The sequence below is a fragment of the Saimiri boliviensis genome, chromosome 16 (assembly GCF_048565385.1).
Source record: "Saimiri boliviensis isolate mSaiBol1 chromosome 16, mSaiBol1.pri, whole genome shotgun sequence".
In the NCBI taxonomy this organism is placed as follows: Eukaryota; Metazoa; Chordata; class Mammalia; order Primates; family Cebidae; genus Saimiri; species Saimiri boliviensis.
Genome location: NC_133464.1, coordinates 21,259,508 through 21,275,727, shown reverse-complemented (window position 1 = coordinate 21,275,727; position 16,220 = coordinate 21,259,508). Strand labels below are relative to the sequence as shown.

The window sequence follows — 16,220 nt, the reverse complement described above, 5'->3', positions numbered from 1 at the left end:
AATAATGAGTTGTTCCAACCAGCTCTCAATCAAAAGCTCAAAAGGAACATAATTCAGAAACAGAGATAAGCCAAAGATGGCAGAGTCTTAAGACACTAAGACTCAATTCTGACTGCTCCAATCTCTGATTGTATTGGTCATGATTTTCTCCCAACCCTATCTGCTTATTAGAGAAAAGTGGGATTACATTCTAAAACCCATATTATTGGAATACTTCATTATTCTTTCATGTACAATGTCCAGCATGATACAAAAAATGTCTAGATATGCAGTGGCAAAAATTTTATTAATAATCGACAAAATACATATTCACAATAAGCACAGCTCCACAGATTCATAGTTCAGAATTTAGCAGACAAATTTAGAATAACTATTGCTAATATAATCAAAGTACACAAACTGCATGAAATGATGGAGATTGTAGCAAAGATTTAAATCTCTATAAAAAAAAATCACAAACATTCTAAAACACAGCAATTGAACTCATGCCACTGAATAGGTTTGCTTTAGAATAAATATAGTAGAACAATTAAGTTAACCTGAAAAGAGATCCATAGAAATAATATAAATTGATTTATAGAAACAATCTCAACTGATAAAACTGAATAAAGCAGAACAAAAGAAATGACATGAGGCACAGTCAAAACGTCTACTGTAACTGAATTGAACATAAAGACAGGTGAGAATGGAGAAGGCAGTATCAAAAGAGCTATTGGTCAAAAATTTTGTAAAATTGATAAACCATATCAACCTGCTTGCAAGAAATTTAATGAAACCTACAGAACATAATGCAAAGAAACCTTACCAAAGCAGATCATAAACTGCTGAACCAAAACAAAAGTCTCAAAAGTAAGTAGAAGATCATAAGTAAGTATTCCAACAGAAACAATAGAAGCTGCAGACAAAGAAATGACATTTTAACATGCTGAGGGACAAATTTTCCAGTCTAATAATTTAATAACCAGTGAAAAACACATAAAAGTGAGGCACATTAAAATATATTTAGACAAGTAATTGTTGAGAGAATGTTCACCTAGGAGACCTGAACTACAGAAATACTAAGGGAAGTTCGTCAGGCTAAGAAAAAATTATCCCAGATAGAAGCATGCAATTATAGGAAGCAATGAAGTTGAAAGAAATCATCTTAAAATATTGGCACAAGAAGTTCTAAAGATCTGAGTAAGTTCTGTATCTATTATAGAAACTGTATTTATGATTAACACATTTTATACACACACACACACACACAATTCCAACCACATGAGGATTATCTGGTGAATTCTTACCAAAACTTGAGGAACTAATTGGGCTATTACACAAGCATTTTCAGGAAATAATACAAAAGAAAGAACACTTAATTTTGGCGGGGGAAACCCAGTAATCATTGACATAAAAATCTGAAAGATATTATAAGAAAAGTAATTTATAAGGAAAATTCACCATGAAAATAAGCATGAGAAGTGAGGATTCAGTATAATTTGTCTTTCAGAAAGTTTAAATGTTGAGTAAAATATATGACAACAAAGAGTGGGAGTGGCTAAATTGTGTTTAACTGTTCCAAGTTTGTTGAACTATATTGTTGAAGTGGAGAAAGTACTAAAGTAGTCCACAATAGTCTAGAATAAATATTCTCTAGTATAACTAAAGTACTAAAAATGAACTAAAAATATTTTAATAAGATGTATAATTCTAAAAATGGCAAGAAAAGGAAATAAGAAAAAGATAATACAAATATAGAAACAGAAGAGTAAATCTAGAATTTATAAAGAACTCTTAAAATCAATTTGAAAAATTCAGAAGATCTATTTTTTAGTGGACCAATGACTTGAGTAGGCACTATATATTAGCAGATAACAAAAGACTAAAAACATAAGAAAATAATTAATTGCTCAGAAATGCAAATTTTTACACCACTATATGCCCACTAAATACCCAAAATTAAAATGACCAATAATATCAAGTGTTTCAGAAGATGTGGAATAACTACCTCTCTATAGACTGTTGTGTGAATGTAAAGCTGAACAACCATTTTGAAAATTCATTTGGCAATATCTACTAAGTTAAATATCTACTAAGTTAAATATTTGTGTACCTTTGACCCAGTAATTCCACTCCTGTGTGTATATACTCAAAATCAATGAGTACTTCAGTCTATCAAAAGATAGGTATAAAATATTCAATCAGCATTAGTTATAGTAGCCCCAAAGTAGAAATAGATGAATCACCCAATAACGTAAAAAAAGTTACATATTCATAAAATGGAATACCACTATTAAAATTAACTATAAACTATAGGTATACACAAGAATTTAATAAATGTTTAAAACCTAATGTTGAATAAATTAAGTCACATGCAAGAAAATACATACTGCATGATACTACTTTTATGAAGCTCATTAATAGCCTGTTAACACTAATTAATAGAATGAATCTATGTAAATAGAATTTAGTATAGGAGTTACCTTTTTTGGTGTTGTGGTTATTGACTCAGATAGCAAGAGGATGGTTTATAGGGTACTTGTAAGGTAGTTTCCATCTGAGTTGCTTTTCTATGTGAACCTATGTGAAAATTCAATAAGGTATAGACTTAAGATCTGTATACTTTGTTACGTGTAAATTATACATTAATATTTAAAAGGAAAACTAAGTAGATCAGTACAGCACAGTTTGATTTTATAGATGCCTATCCGTGACCCAACCATTATACATTGAAGTATATACCCAACAGATATGACTGGGATTTTTTTAATACCAAAAGACATTTGCAAGACTTTGATTAAAACATTATTTTTATATGCAGAAGACACTCAAAACAGTTGAATTGTCCACCAAGAGCAGAATGTAAAAATATTTTATGGATCATTGATAAAGTAGAATACAATACAGCAATTAAAGAATTGCTTTTGTATCTGTGGTGTCACAAATATGCTTGCATTCATAGAAATTTCCTCAGGAGAAACGATATCTTCTGCAGAGGAAGTCAGAAGAGTGTTATATTTGGTAGAAGAAAATTAATGTGGCATAAAAGCAGCTTCTGAAGTGCTCTTGTTTATGGTGATCACATGACTGAGTCCATATTGAAAGATTATAAAAATTGTGCACTTAGGATTTATGTACTTTTTAGTCTATAATAATGTACTCATTTGTAGGAGCGACTCTCCAAAGTACCACAAACTGGGTGGCTTAAAACAGCAAACATTTATTGTGTCAGTCTGGGAAGCTAGAAGTCTGAAAAGAAGATGCGGTCAAGGTAGTTTCCTCCAGAAGGATATGAAAGTGGCTGTCTGTGGCTCCCATGTCTCTCCCAGGTTCTGGTGGTTTGCTGGAAATCACGGTGTTCCTGAGTTTACAGATTGTCAGCCCAATCTCTGACTACACTTGGCATTCTCCATGTGTCTGTATAGTCTTCCCTCTCTGCATGTTCTTCTGTCTTCATTTTCCCTGTCTCATAAGAACTTTATAATATTGGATTAGGGCCCACCTGAATAACCCCATTTTAACTTGATTACCTCTGTAAAGATACTGTTTCTAAAAAAGGTCACATTCTCAAGTACTGGGGGTTAAGACATTAGCATATATTCTGGGGGAAAAGCAGTTCAACCCATCACAGATGTAATTCAAATTTTAAAATCTCAAAATAATTACCTAAGAAGGAATGAAACTGAAATATCAGAGTCCTGCATAAGCCTTGATGATATAATACCTATTTCTAAACCAAATGTTAGAATGGCTTGAAACATATTAGAATTAAAAATTTCTGAGGTATGACAGATATGAGAAATTTTAAGCTGCTCATTTGTTTTGGATGACACATTAGTCTCAACAAGATTGAGTGATTTTTTTTTTTAAAGTCACACATTTAAACAGTTAACAGGAGAAATAGTGAACCAAAATTGTAATCAAATACCCACCTGCCCCTTTTCCAAGAAAACTAAGGTTTCATATTGCACCTATTTTTCTCAAATTATTTCTAGAATATTTAGCAAAAGAGGCCCTTAATTTGGCATATCTTTGTCTACAATTATGTAATTTACAAAAAGAAAGGTAAATTAAGGGAATTTCATTTTAAAGGTGAGAATCAGAATGACTTTTGTGAAACTATGATGCTTGTGCCATCTGGCGTACACAAGGGTGTCGTACTAAATGGGATGAGAATGAGCTCCTTTTGGAAGGAAACCTTTAATAGACTGGGAAAGTTTAGGGGAATGTTCCCTTTTTTGATAGAGCATTTGAAAATGAATTTTGCATAGCTGGCTAATGAAGGAAATCCAGATTCATTGCCAAAACCAAGTTTTAAAGGAATTTGCAATCCCTGACAGTTCATTCAAGGAGGCATTGGAAATTCTGATGAAGAAATGTTTTTAAACTTGTCTGAAAAGGAGCCCTTACCTTGGCACTGTATTATGATTAAAGTCTTCCTCCTTCCCTCTCTTCCTTCTCTGCTTAAGTTTCTCTTTTCCATCTTTCAAATGACATCAGTTTCATGGAGATAAATGGTTAAAAGATGATGATTACAACACATACAGTTGAGTGACACAAATCTTGTTGTAGTGTTAGAAATACATCAATACTTTGGGATCATAAAGCGAAAGGACAAGGAAACAAATCTAAATAACAGAATTGCTGATTCCCACAGTCCGTATAGAAAATACATTTTTTCTGTCAGTGGAGATAACTGAGATTAGTTAGTATTGTCAATTGTGTTCCTTCTGACTGAGTCAGGTGAGGCAAAATATAGCAGATGAGGGACAAAAATTATTATCTTGGCAATATAAAAATACTGTCTACATCGTTTACTGGAAAATGCATGCAAAATGAATATGCTTTTTGTAGTATAGGTTGGCTTCACTTCTATAATGTGTGGTTAATAGAAAGCTGATTCAACAAGTGATACAGAATTGTCTAAAATTCATCTTCAGTGAGTCCATGGCATGTTTTGGAATTTATTCACTTGTTTGCCTCAGGAACCGTAGCTGTTGAGTTTTTTTCTGTCTTTGATTTTGGAAATTAGGTTACTGTGCTCTGTGGTGTCAGGAAGATGACGTGGCATAACTAGGCAAATGACTAGGCATTTTCTCAGAAGTAAATTACAAGTGCCCTTACTTGCCATGATACCCACAACAGGCAGAGGAAGTTTCCTGAGGCAATCCAGACCACAAAGAACTGTACACTTGGGAAAAACGTATCTTCAAATACGTATGTTAAAATCTAAAAAATGTTAGTTTGTATTACTTTTGTGGATAATTAAACATTCCCCATGCACATAAAGACCTAGTTAGAGATGAAGGTTTTTGGCATGTTAAATAAAGAACTCTGATGAAAAATCACACTACAAATAATAAATATGACCTAATAAAAACAAAAAATAATGAGATTAGTTTCTATTGGACTCATCTTGCTTAGCATGCCCCTGGATTTCAATCATAAAAATTCACTTGTACCTGGGTTAGTTACAAGTTATTATATGTGATGGTTTCTGTTCCATTGGCAGTTAAAATTTTGATAAATAAGATCTTTCTAAAAGGGGAGTTCTTATATTGGCAGTGTGTCACGATTAAAATTTTCCTCCTTCTCTCCCTCCCACATACATATTTTCATGTGAGTGTATGTATATGTGATTTGTGCTGTGTGTGTGTGTGAACAAAAGTGGCATAAAGAAAATATCACTTTAAAAACAATTGGGGGTAGTGTAATTCTTATGCATCATACATTGCATAATATGTGACCATTAAGAAATTTGCATCACACATCTACTTATTTCATTAAACGTGTTGCAGGCAATTTATTTACTTATAACCTCCATTTCCTTTATCCCCTACCCAGTTCTCCTGCTGCAGGGTCATTATATGTCACTTTCTCAAAGTATGTCCGTTTGTTTCCCTGACTTCTGTCATTGATCTTCTGAATCTTTCCAGAGACCTTAGCATGGATGTTTGGATAGAAAGCTCTGACATTAACTTTTGGACTAGTTTTACAAGGAAGATTTGTTTGCTTTTTCACCAGTTTCTTTTTTTCAGGTCCTTGAGGTGTTTTCATATAGATGTTTCCCAAGAGCCATTTCAGAATTGATAACGTTGGGTCACACACTTCCTCTTTTGGTCCCACAGTTTTCTGAGTCCCATTTGAGGTGATATTTGCTCCCCTGTTTCAGTTGTATTATAGTAATTATTCATTGGTTTTTACTTTGAATTCTCCTGGGAGGTCTAATGTAGAGTCTGGACAAGAACACAAATTCATAATAAACCTACCCAGTCAATTTTGGTATGATGGCTTAGAAGGTGGAACTGGCCACATTTTGAATTGGAGGTAAGGATCAGGAATGATAGTACAGAGACATAGAGAGTTTTCTTATGGGAACAACAGCAAATAACCTCTGGGCAGTATTAGAGCCCAGAGAGTGATAAGCCTTTTCTAACTTCAATAGTCTATGTACAGATTCACAAGACTTTTATAAATTGCCAGACTGCATTGCATAATCCAAATGCCAACAGAGCAGTGACCTTTCAAATTACTGGCACAACAGGAGCCGAGATCAGAAAGCTCAAACTTAAAGCAAACACTGACAAGAAATCCGACAGAAATGGCTTCTGTGTCTGGTCAACTTAACATAACATGACATATTGTAAAGCGCGTTTGGCTTTTTAGGTAGGAGTGTCTATAAAGGTTTAACTGCTTTAGAAAATGTGAAGATTTGTGGTGTTCGAGTTTATGTTTAAGATATTTCTATATTTGAAAGAGAAAGGGTGGAAAAGTTTGGTATAAGATTTGTAAATAGGATTTTTTAGGTAGAATTGTCTATAAAGGTTTAACTGCTTTAGAAAATATAAATGTGAAGATTGTGGTATTTGTGTTGATGTTTAAGGTATTTCCACATTTGAAAGAGAGTGGAAATTTTGGTATAAGATTTGTAAATTGAGATTTATAGAATATGTTCGTGATAATGCTCATAGAAGAGGTGAGAGTTGGGTGGGGTGATGTAGGTGGGAACATAGTTTGGAGGTTGGGCAAAGGGAGGTGATGCTGTAAAGTAGTGAGGCATGTTATATAAACTGTTTTATGTCTCAATTGAAATATGTTATAGAGATAAATTTAAAATAGATCATGATGGATTTTCTATCTGCTTTCTAATTTTAAAATGTTACAAACTTTTGTTGCTTTCCTCTTTCATACACATTTCTTTATGGGTTTCAGTTAGACTGCGTGAAACCGCAGACACCAGTTACTTTTTAACAAAATTAAATTCACATATATGTATAATTGGCATGTCTATATCCATAGTTTTTTCATTCTATATATAAGATACATTATTTAAAGATAGTTTATCAGTCACGGTAAAAAGTAACTTTTCTATACCTTCAGTTTTCTGGTTGGAATTTTTTTTAACGACCCCCTTTAATTTTCACCTACCTATACTCATCGATGGTATAAAATTATACAAGTGCCTATTTTACCATGTTTACATTTGAATGGATGACTAGAGGTACATCTATGATGACTAACACTTTCTAAACACATATTTACTTCTCATATATCTGTGTAAATGATTTTAAGAGGAAGGAGAAAATAGGGCTGTATCATCATGTGTACTCTCTTCAAGCATATTCAACTGCTTTCATATTTGGAGATTTTTGAATATGATGAAAGTTTCGCTTTCACTGCCTACAGGTTGTATATGTGTGAGCCAGATTTTACTGCAAGCATCTGAAAGGCTATTGAAAATATGGGATATTGCCAGACAGTTAGTAAAAAGCAAATTGAAACTATTGAGAAATTAATTCACCAGCTGAAAGAAGTACATTTGCCTTAGATAGAGTCATCAGATATACCCACCAGACTCATCTCCAAGATAGCATCCCTAATGAGCTTCCTTAACCAACTAAACATAAGCAGGAAGCATCAGTCATCAAAACTAACTATTTTCAGCTAATCAGCTGACGGCACAAACTGCACGGCGTTGAGGAAAGGAAGAACATTCTGAAAGTTTTTTTTTTTTTTTTTTTTAATTCTGTCCTCACTTTGTTGGTTTCTCAGTTTTACGGATGCGGTGTCATGTGCAGAACCCTGTAAATGAGCATATTTCGTACAAGTATATAAAGTGCCTTCACATGTATTATTATTCAGTAGAATAAAATAAATTTTAACTGGCTTAAGTGATTTGCCTAAAGGCACATAATTAATGTGTGGCTGGAATTCAAAGTCATGTCTTTTCCTCTGTTATAAGTTTTCTATAAATATGGGTGTAGTGATAGACTTTCTACCCACCACGAGAGGGAATAGATTCAAGTTTTAAAACGCTGTTCATTTTATGATTAGGTAGACTCAAATGACAGGGTCAAGGCAGGGTGGGGAGCAAGTCATTTTTACCCCCATATGGGTTCGTTCCTTCAAAGACAGGATTGAGGTCACAGAGTCAGTTCCTATTGGTGATAGAGATTTTAATGATAAAGTTAAACATAACTGAGTACTCATAATATGCTAGCACTTTTCATAATGTATCCCAAATACTACTAAACCTTCCAAATAAATATTACTTTTTTGTTTTCTTTTGTTTTGTTTGAGACAAAGTCTCACTCTGCTGCCCGGGCTTTGGTGCAGTGATGCAATTATGGTTCACTGCAGCCTCAAACTCCTGGGCTTAAGCAACCCTCCCACCTCAGTCTCCCAAGAAGCTGAGACTACAGGCATGTACTACCTCTCCCAGCTCCAAATAAATATTCTTATCCCATATTACTGATGCAGCAAATGTATGGCCCAGAGAAGAAATGTTAAGTTTATTGGGGGCTTTAAGTTTAAAAAATTATTTTATTGAACCCTAATGTAAACTGTGGACTCTGGTGACAGTAATATGTCAGTGGGGATTCGTCAATTGTCAATTGTAACAAATGCATTGATGATAACAAATGCATCATTCTGGTGCAGGATGTTGCCAGTGAGGGAAAGCTGTGCATGTATGTGTGTAGGGAGTATATGGGAACTCTTCTACTTTCAGCTCAATTTTGCTGTGAGCCTAAAACTACTCTTAAAAATGAAGTTTACTAATCAAGAAACAAATTCTTATATTTTATGAATATATGGAACAGCTGTTTATGTATGTGTTAAAAATGAAGAGATTTATTACAGTATGTGGCAGGAGTATGTCTAAAAGGCAGATATTCATGTATTACTTCTAAAAATTGGCTTCATGATCAGTCTATAGATTCATTTCATTTGTTTATGTTTGCTTTAGGGTGCACACATGGAAACCCTTTAGTGTTAAAGCTCTGTTTACAACAGGGCTCCTCTTTGGTGGAAGCTGTTTCTCAAAAGGGTTTAAGAATAAGATGTGAAATAACACCTGCCCATGATGGTGGAGCCAACAGAACACAGAGCATAAGGGAGCTATTTGATGTTGTCTCTGAGGAATTGGAGGACAGGAGTATAAAGAGCCTATCCCTTGAGAAAGAACAGGGGAAGACTTCCTCACCTGATGTCATTGATCGTGAAGTTATAGTTCTCTCTCTGCCTTAAGGGAAAAGAAAAAGACTTTTTGCCAAAATCAATTTTTGAAAATATTCCTATATTCTAGATTTTTAATGAAGCATTTTTATGCATATTCATTAAAAACAGTAATTAGAACATTTTTCTCTGGTTTATAGTAAATAACATTGCAACACAAATACCTTGGAAGTATTTCCTGGTATGATTCTTCAACATAAAATTGTTTAAAAAACTTAGAAGTCTCCAGGTACTCGGGAATAAGGCCATTTAAAATGATTTCTTATTGAAGATAAGAAAAATAATTAGGCAAGACCACAGAACTAAATGTTTAGACTATATCTCCTGTTTTCTGATTTTCAGGTTATTTTTATATCAATCTTATTTTGCTGTATAGTCATAAATTTTATCTTGGAAATAAAGTATATAACGATCACCTTTTAAGAACCAAGGCTATGCCTTCTCTGTTGATATGGATGTTTGTCCTACAAAATATGTGTTATACTTAAGATAGACTCAATCTCATGGGATGAATAAATGAATCAATTCATCTGCCAGTCAATAAATAAATGTAAATCCAGAATTTTTCTAGAACATCAGGGTCTCTGATGCTTTTAGGAGGAGTGATTTTATTCAATTAGATATAGAGGGCATTGAAAGCAGAGTAAGCTTAAATTATTTCCAAGTTCAAATAAATAAATCAAAATATATGTATTTAGCATCTACAATGTAGTAAGTATTCTAGTCATGATGGAAGGTGACAGCAGGTTAAATTCTGGTCTTATCTTTGAGAAACTTTTCACTAATCAAAAAAACATGATGTGTTCAAGAAAGTTGATTAAGTGCCAGTGAAACAGTACAGAGTTAAAAAGATCACAGAAATGTGTGCAGGATGGAAAAAGAAGTATTGGAGGTTGAACTTGAAAATTAAATATAGTTAGAAAAGAAAATGAAAGAGTATATTCTATGTGGAGGAAAAACAAGTTGGATGTGAGAAGAATGTAAAAGAAGTATGAGCAAAATTCTAGACATAAAGTCACACAATTTCTGTGAGAAGAACAGATTGATGGTTTTGCAGTAGAAGGTTGGGTACTGGGGAGCTGTGTTCAGACATAATTTAAAAGCAAAACAAAATAATACATAATATGGAACCTTGATTGGGGGGCCAAATTTGAACTTTTTTCTTGGTGTCATTTCTAAAAGCATGTCAGTGGGTGTTGAGTGAGGGAAGGGGGTAATTTTCTTAGGTACATTTAGAAATTGTGAGATGAAACTCAACTAGACAAGATTGCCTCCTGCAAAATTTCTCATGAGGGCTTAGTTCCGGAAAATTAAGAAGGAGCCATGGTATGCAGTTCTCAAACATTTTCCCACATTTACCATTCTTTCTGTGACCATCTTTTTGGATTGATATCTCTCCTCTAGACACATGTCACGTTGGGAACCAGTGGTTTCGACAGTAAAGAATCAGAGCAATAAGGCTGAAAAATGACACAATGAAAGTACTGATTTTAAGAAAATAATATGATCGTAGTGGGTAGGAGAGACCATTGGCCCCTCTAATAAGGGATCTGGGAAGATAAATTGTAATGACACACAAATAGTGGAGATGGGTAGTTCTATTTTAAGAGAGAAGGGGGTAGAATTCATCTTCACTTCCAATTACTGCTTAGAGGTGAACCACAGAGCAAAAGAAGGGCTAAAGGTAAAGACTTGCGTGTAATTTGTATACAGGTGAGAGCTCAATCTGTTAGGATGGATTCCCAGAAAGAGACTAAAAAGTAGAGAATTTATATTATTGAAACACTTACATGTGGATGTTGGAGGAGGCAAGAGAGGACTTGAAGAGAAAAGAAAACTTTTAAGAAGAAATCAAGATAGTTTAGTTAAAACTTGAATAAATATCTTATTGTGAAAACTCATTGTTCTTGTTGACTACAAATTAACTGGAAATTTCTGCAAATTAAGTTTTATTACAATATGAGAGTGAAAGTGTACATTTGTGGATGTGTGATAATTGAAAAGCGAGAAAATGAAATCGATCGGGCAGAGCCTCCATGGAGAGGAGAGGGAAACACTGACCCTTCAAGAGGGCTAGGGTACTACTGGGGACTGAGAATCATGGATCAGGTGGAATCCTGGATGTACCTGAATCAAGCAATTATTTCTTGCTCAGAGACTTGTGAAAATAGTGAGAGATTATTAAGAGGCAGAAAGACTGAAAAGGTTTTTCCCATAGCCTGTTTCCAAAGGGGCCATCTTCTCAGTAAGGTGGTATCTTACAGAAACAATGACCTCTCATTTTGAGAAACATGCTAGAGAATCAAAAGCTACCAAATACAGTTGCCAAGAAGTAAATGTGGCCCATTTTAGGGTTAGAGAGTGTATTCATCTCCTCTTCCTGCATAACAAATTACTACACATTTAGCAACTCAAGACAGCATCCACTTATTACTCATCATTCCACAGATGAGAAGTGTGGGTGGGCTCACTGATCAGGGTCTGACAGGCTGAAAGTAGGTTGTCAGCCTGCATTGACTCAGTTTGGGAGCTCTGAGGGAGAATCTGCTTCCAAGCTCCTTTGAGTTGTTGTGAGAACTCTGTTGTAGGAATGAGGACCTCAGTTCCTTGCTGGCTGCAACGCAGGTCACTCTCAGCTCTGAGAGGCCACTGGGGGTCCAGTTCCTTGCCACAAGACCTCGATAGGCCCTCTCACATCATTCAAGCTCACACACTTGAGGCCAGCAGCATAGTCACCTGCAAGCAAGCTCCTCCTCTTTGCATCTCATGCTTGGAATGGCTTTAACTTCTGGTAATAGAGAAAACTCTGCTTAGAAGAAAATCAGGTGATTTAATTAGTTCCAACCAGATCATCTTCCTCTTGGTAAACTCAAAATCAACTGATAAGTGGCATCAGTTACGTTGCAAAATTATTTTTTGCCATGTGAGTTAGTAGGCATGACTGATGTCATATTCACAGCCCCAGGGGATAGAGTGGGAAATCTTGGTGTCCATTTTACTGTTCTCCTTAGCACAGATCACTTAAATTAATAGACAGTTTTATATAGTTTTATTTCTTAAAAATTTGAGTTACTGTGCCTTAGATGTTTCCTAAAATATCACTGAAATGATGGAGAAGAAAAATGGAAAAAACAGAATAAATGTTTCTTAAATATATTTACCATAATTATAAATATAATCAAATTATATGAATAATTATAAATATAAATTATAAAGTACTTATGTAGAAATAATAAGTAAATGAATAATATATAATTAAAATACATAATTATAAATAACTGTAATTATAAATAAATGAATAATTCTCTGATAATAGATCCAATTACTTTCAACCAAAACCAATTTCTTAAAATAGTAAGTTTTGTTTTAAAAATCAAATATCTTTCTGTTTGTGTTTTTGAGTTCATGTACTGCATTGGGTCCTCATGGTATGTATGTTATTGGTGGTGGTCATGAGATTCCATTTGTGTTTTGGCTAAGATTCTTGTAAAATATTGGAAGAATTCTTAGGAAAGTAAAGGGGGAATAAAGTTGATATGGGAAATGTGGGAAAAGAATGTTAGGATAAAACGAAAGGAGCCTATCCCCAGAGAGTTTGGCTTTAGTTGTACTTGTCTGATAATACTTTGAAAAATTATAATGTAAGTCATGTAATTGGATTCTTTCTCAAATAATTCTTTCATCAATTAATGTGTTCTAGATATTTAAACAATATTGTAATAGAATATAAAATAGAATAATCAAAATGTATTAATGTTTAATGTGCTGGCACATTAAATATTTGCAAAGTACCTTACATGTTTTTCTCACAATATGAGCAATGGTGCAGGTATATTATTGTCCCTATTATAGATTTGAGGAAACTGATTTATTCAGTAACTTAATACCCTCATGTCTCATGTTTGGTATATGTCAGAATCCAGGATTCACATCAAAGTTTGTTGGACCTCAGAATTCAAGCCCTTTATGATTATACTAAATAGCTAATAAATGGGATATTTCACAATAACAAATGATAAATGGTATTACCTTAGTTACCATGTATCATTGTCATTTATATAATGGTATAAGGTAATGCCATTCATCCTTTCCGTTTTAGATTTGCCTTTTTATGTGGTTTGTTTCCTATCTGTTTCTTCATTGCTCTACTTTCTCTTCCCTTTGCAGGAAGTAGCACACACATCAGTATATTAAACAGTAGAAAAGTTTTGTTTAATGTGATATTTGCTAAGTTCATTTGATCTTGAAAGCAGCTTTCTTTTTAATACCACCTACTGAATTTTTTTTTTTTTTTTTTACAAAATGCTGATAAAAATAGGAATTTAAAGGTTACTGTCAAGTTGTTTTAGTATTTCTATTAGAAACTAGTATTTTGGAATTGGTAACCTAAAAGTTTATGAAGTTTAGAGTCCAGTTACTTAATCTAAATATTCCTTAAATGATAAACATATTCCTGTTAGATATACTGAGGCTATTTTACTCTGTTCTTCAGCATAAAATACTGTCCTTGGGTTGTGTATTTAATTACTGTCTGTTAATTGATACTATTATTTGGAAAGTCACAGAAGTAACGACCTTATGTCTTTCATAAAGCCCCGTGAAAATTTAAATGCCCACTAAGTGCCCAGCAGAGGTACATTTAGCTCATAATAGAGCACTACCCTCTAGTGCTCACGCTTGGCCATGTGCTCTCCAAAACCACCTTAGAGGGATTAATGTCACATACTGCACGGGACGACCTTAATCAGGCTTAGTTTTAAGTGAAATATTCTATTTATAACATCACCATTTTGAAAAGACATTCATAAATTTCCAATCTTGTTCAAAGGTATTACTGGAACTCATGTGCTACAGGGGAAAATGGCTATTCCATCTGTTTGGCTCATAAAAATAAATGAAATCCTTGAAAGTCAAGAACTGAGACGTCATTACATTTCTTAAATGATCTTAAGTGATGCAGACCTTAAGTCTTTTGTCCCAAGGTTCAGTATGTGCCATCTGCATTGGACTGTGTATTTAAACTAAGAAAGTTTAAATGAGACTGTAAACATATATTTAATATTCTGGATTTCCTTAGACAGAATTATTTTCTGGAAGAATAGTACTGCTTCAGAAATTTGGAGTGTGGGTTTACAAAACAGCACAACATTATCAGCCAATATACTACAAAGGGAGCACTGAAATTTGATTTACCATGCTTAAACATTATTTATTCCAAAACACAGGATCCGCTAGCCAAACTACTATGCAATGAAGGTCTAATTTTAGTTGCTTCCCAAAGCATTATCCAAACCATTGCCATGGAGCTAATACATAGAGTATAGCTCTTTATGTGTGTAGACTTTGCCCATTATTTATTATTATTTCAGTTGTTTCAGTTTTTCCTCAAGACTTGATTTGGTAAGGTGTCTATACCGAAAGAGTAGATCGACCTAAGAAAATAATCATAAGTTCTACATAAGCTTTCTGAATAGAATTCTTAGGTTATTCCAATTTGCTATTAATAAATGCCTTTTTTATGTACCTTTAGTTGTTACAGGGTAGATCACCCAAACCTGACAAGTGGGAGCTTCTTCAGCTGGGCAGTGGCGGAGGCATGATTGAACAAGTCAGTGGGGACTGTGATGATGAAGATGGCTGTGGGGGATCAGGAAGTGGAGAAGTCAAGAGAACGCTGAAGATCACAGACTGTAAGTGTATGATTCTAACACTACCTTTTTAAAAGTTTGATTTTGAACTATAATTAAAGATATTGGTATGGATGTAAAGAAATAATGACAATGAATTCAAACACAAACAAGAGGAATCGGAAATGACAATGATTTATTTTTATTCTGGTGGTTTTATTTTTAATGACTTCTAATGAAATGATAGTTTTATGTCAACTAGTGAACGATCACTAGTTCTGAGAAGGTTTTAAAGTGGCATTATGAGAATTAATTGTATATTGATACATAACATGAAACCAGGATGGGTAAGTACTACTTAATAATCAAATTGTGCAATTAAAAAATTATGTCATTATATAAGAAGGTTTTTCTTTTATTATACTTTTATCATAGTCAAATTGCATAGAAATTGGTATATGGTTATTGGTGGTAAAAACTACTTGGATTTAATGCTTATGAATTTTCCCTTCCAAAAAAAAATCTCACTGAACATTGATTTCACTTTGATTGTATGAAATTGAAACTACTTCTGGTATTTCTGGACTCATTGCTACTACAAAGCGTAGAATTTTCAAATAACAAAAATTACGAAATGGATTTCCTTTCCTGATTATTGCATACAAGATGAGGAATATAGGTTTCCATACTCCATTGTTATATTCATGCATTTGTTCATATGGGCAAACAACCAAAATGATCAACTGAGAAATAATGTAAACGGTAATGTACATAGGGTAGCTAGTTTCAACTATTCATTTAGTCCTGATTACATCAAAGGAGGGGATCACATTCTGGAAAGGTGCAGCCCCACGTGGAGATTGGTCTGACAGCTTCCCTCACAATCACACAGAGCTGCTTTGCACCTATTGTAATACATGCCTTTTGTTGGGAGAATAATTCATTTAATTTATAATTCTCTTATTGTGAATTACAAGTACTACATATACTTCCAAAATCAATTCCTCATTCCTTATAAGATCCGGTTTTACAAGCCAAATATTTTGGTTTCAAAGATGGAAGCCAAAAGAGGTGCAAAATTAAAAAGACAGTTAACAT

At 33.8% G+C, this 16,220-nt stretch overlaps 1 protein-coding gene across 1 annotated transcript in view; it reads left to right on the top strand.

Annotated features, from left to right (window-relative positions):
• Positions 1 to 16,220, top strand: part of GPC5 (glypican 5) — a 1,382,768-nt gene that overhangs the window by 696,132 nt on the left and 670,416 nt on the right. Inside the window, exon 7 of the mRNA XM_010338876.3 lies at positions 15,026 to 15,185. Within this exon, the coding sequence (XP_010337178.3) occupies positions 15,026 to 15,185 (160 nt within the window). The remainder of the gene's footprint in view (positions 1 to 15,025; positions 15,186 to 16,220) is intronic.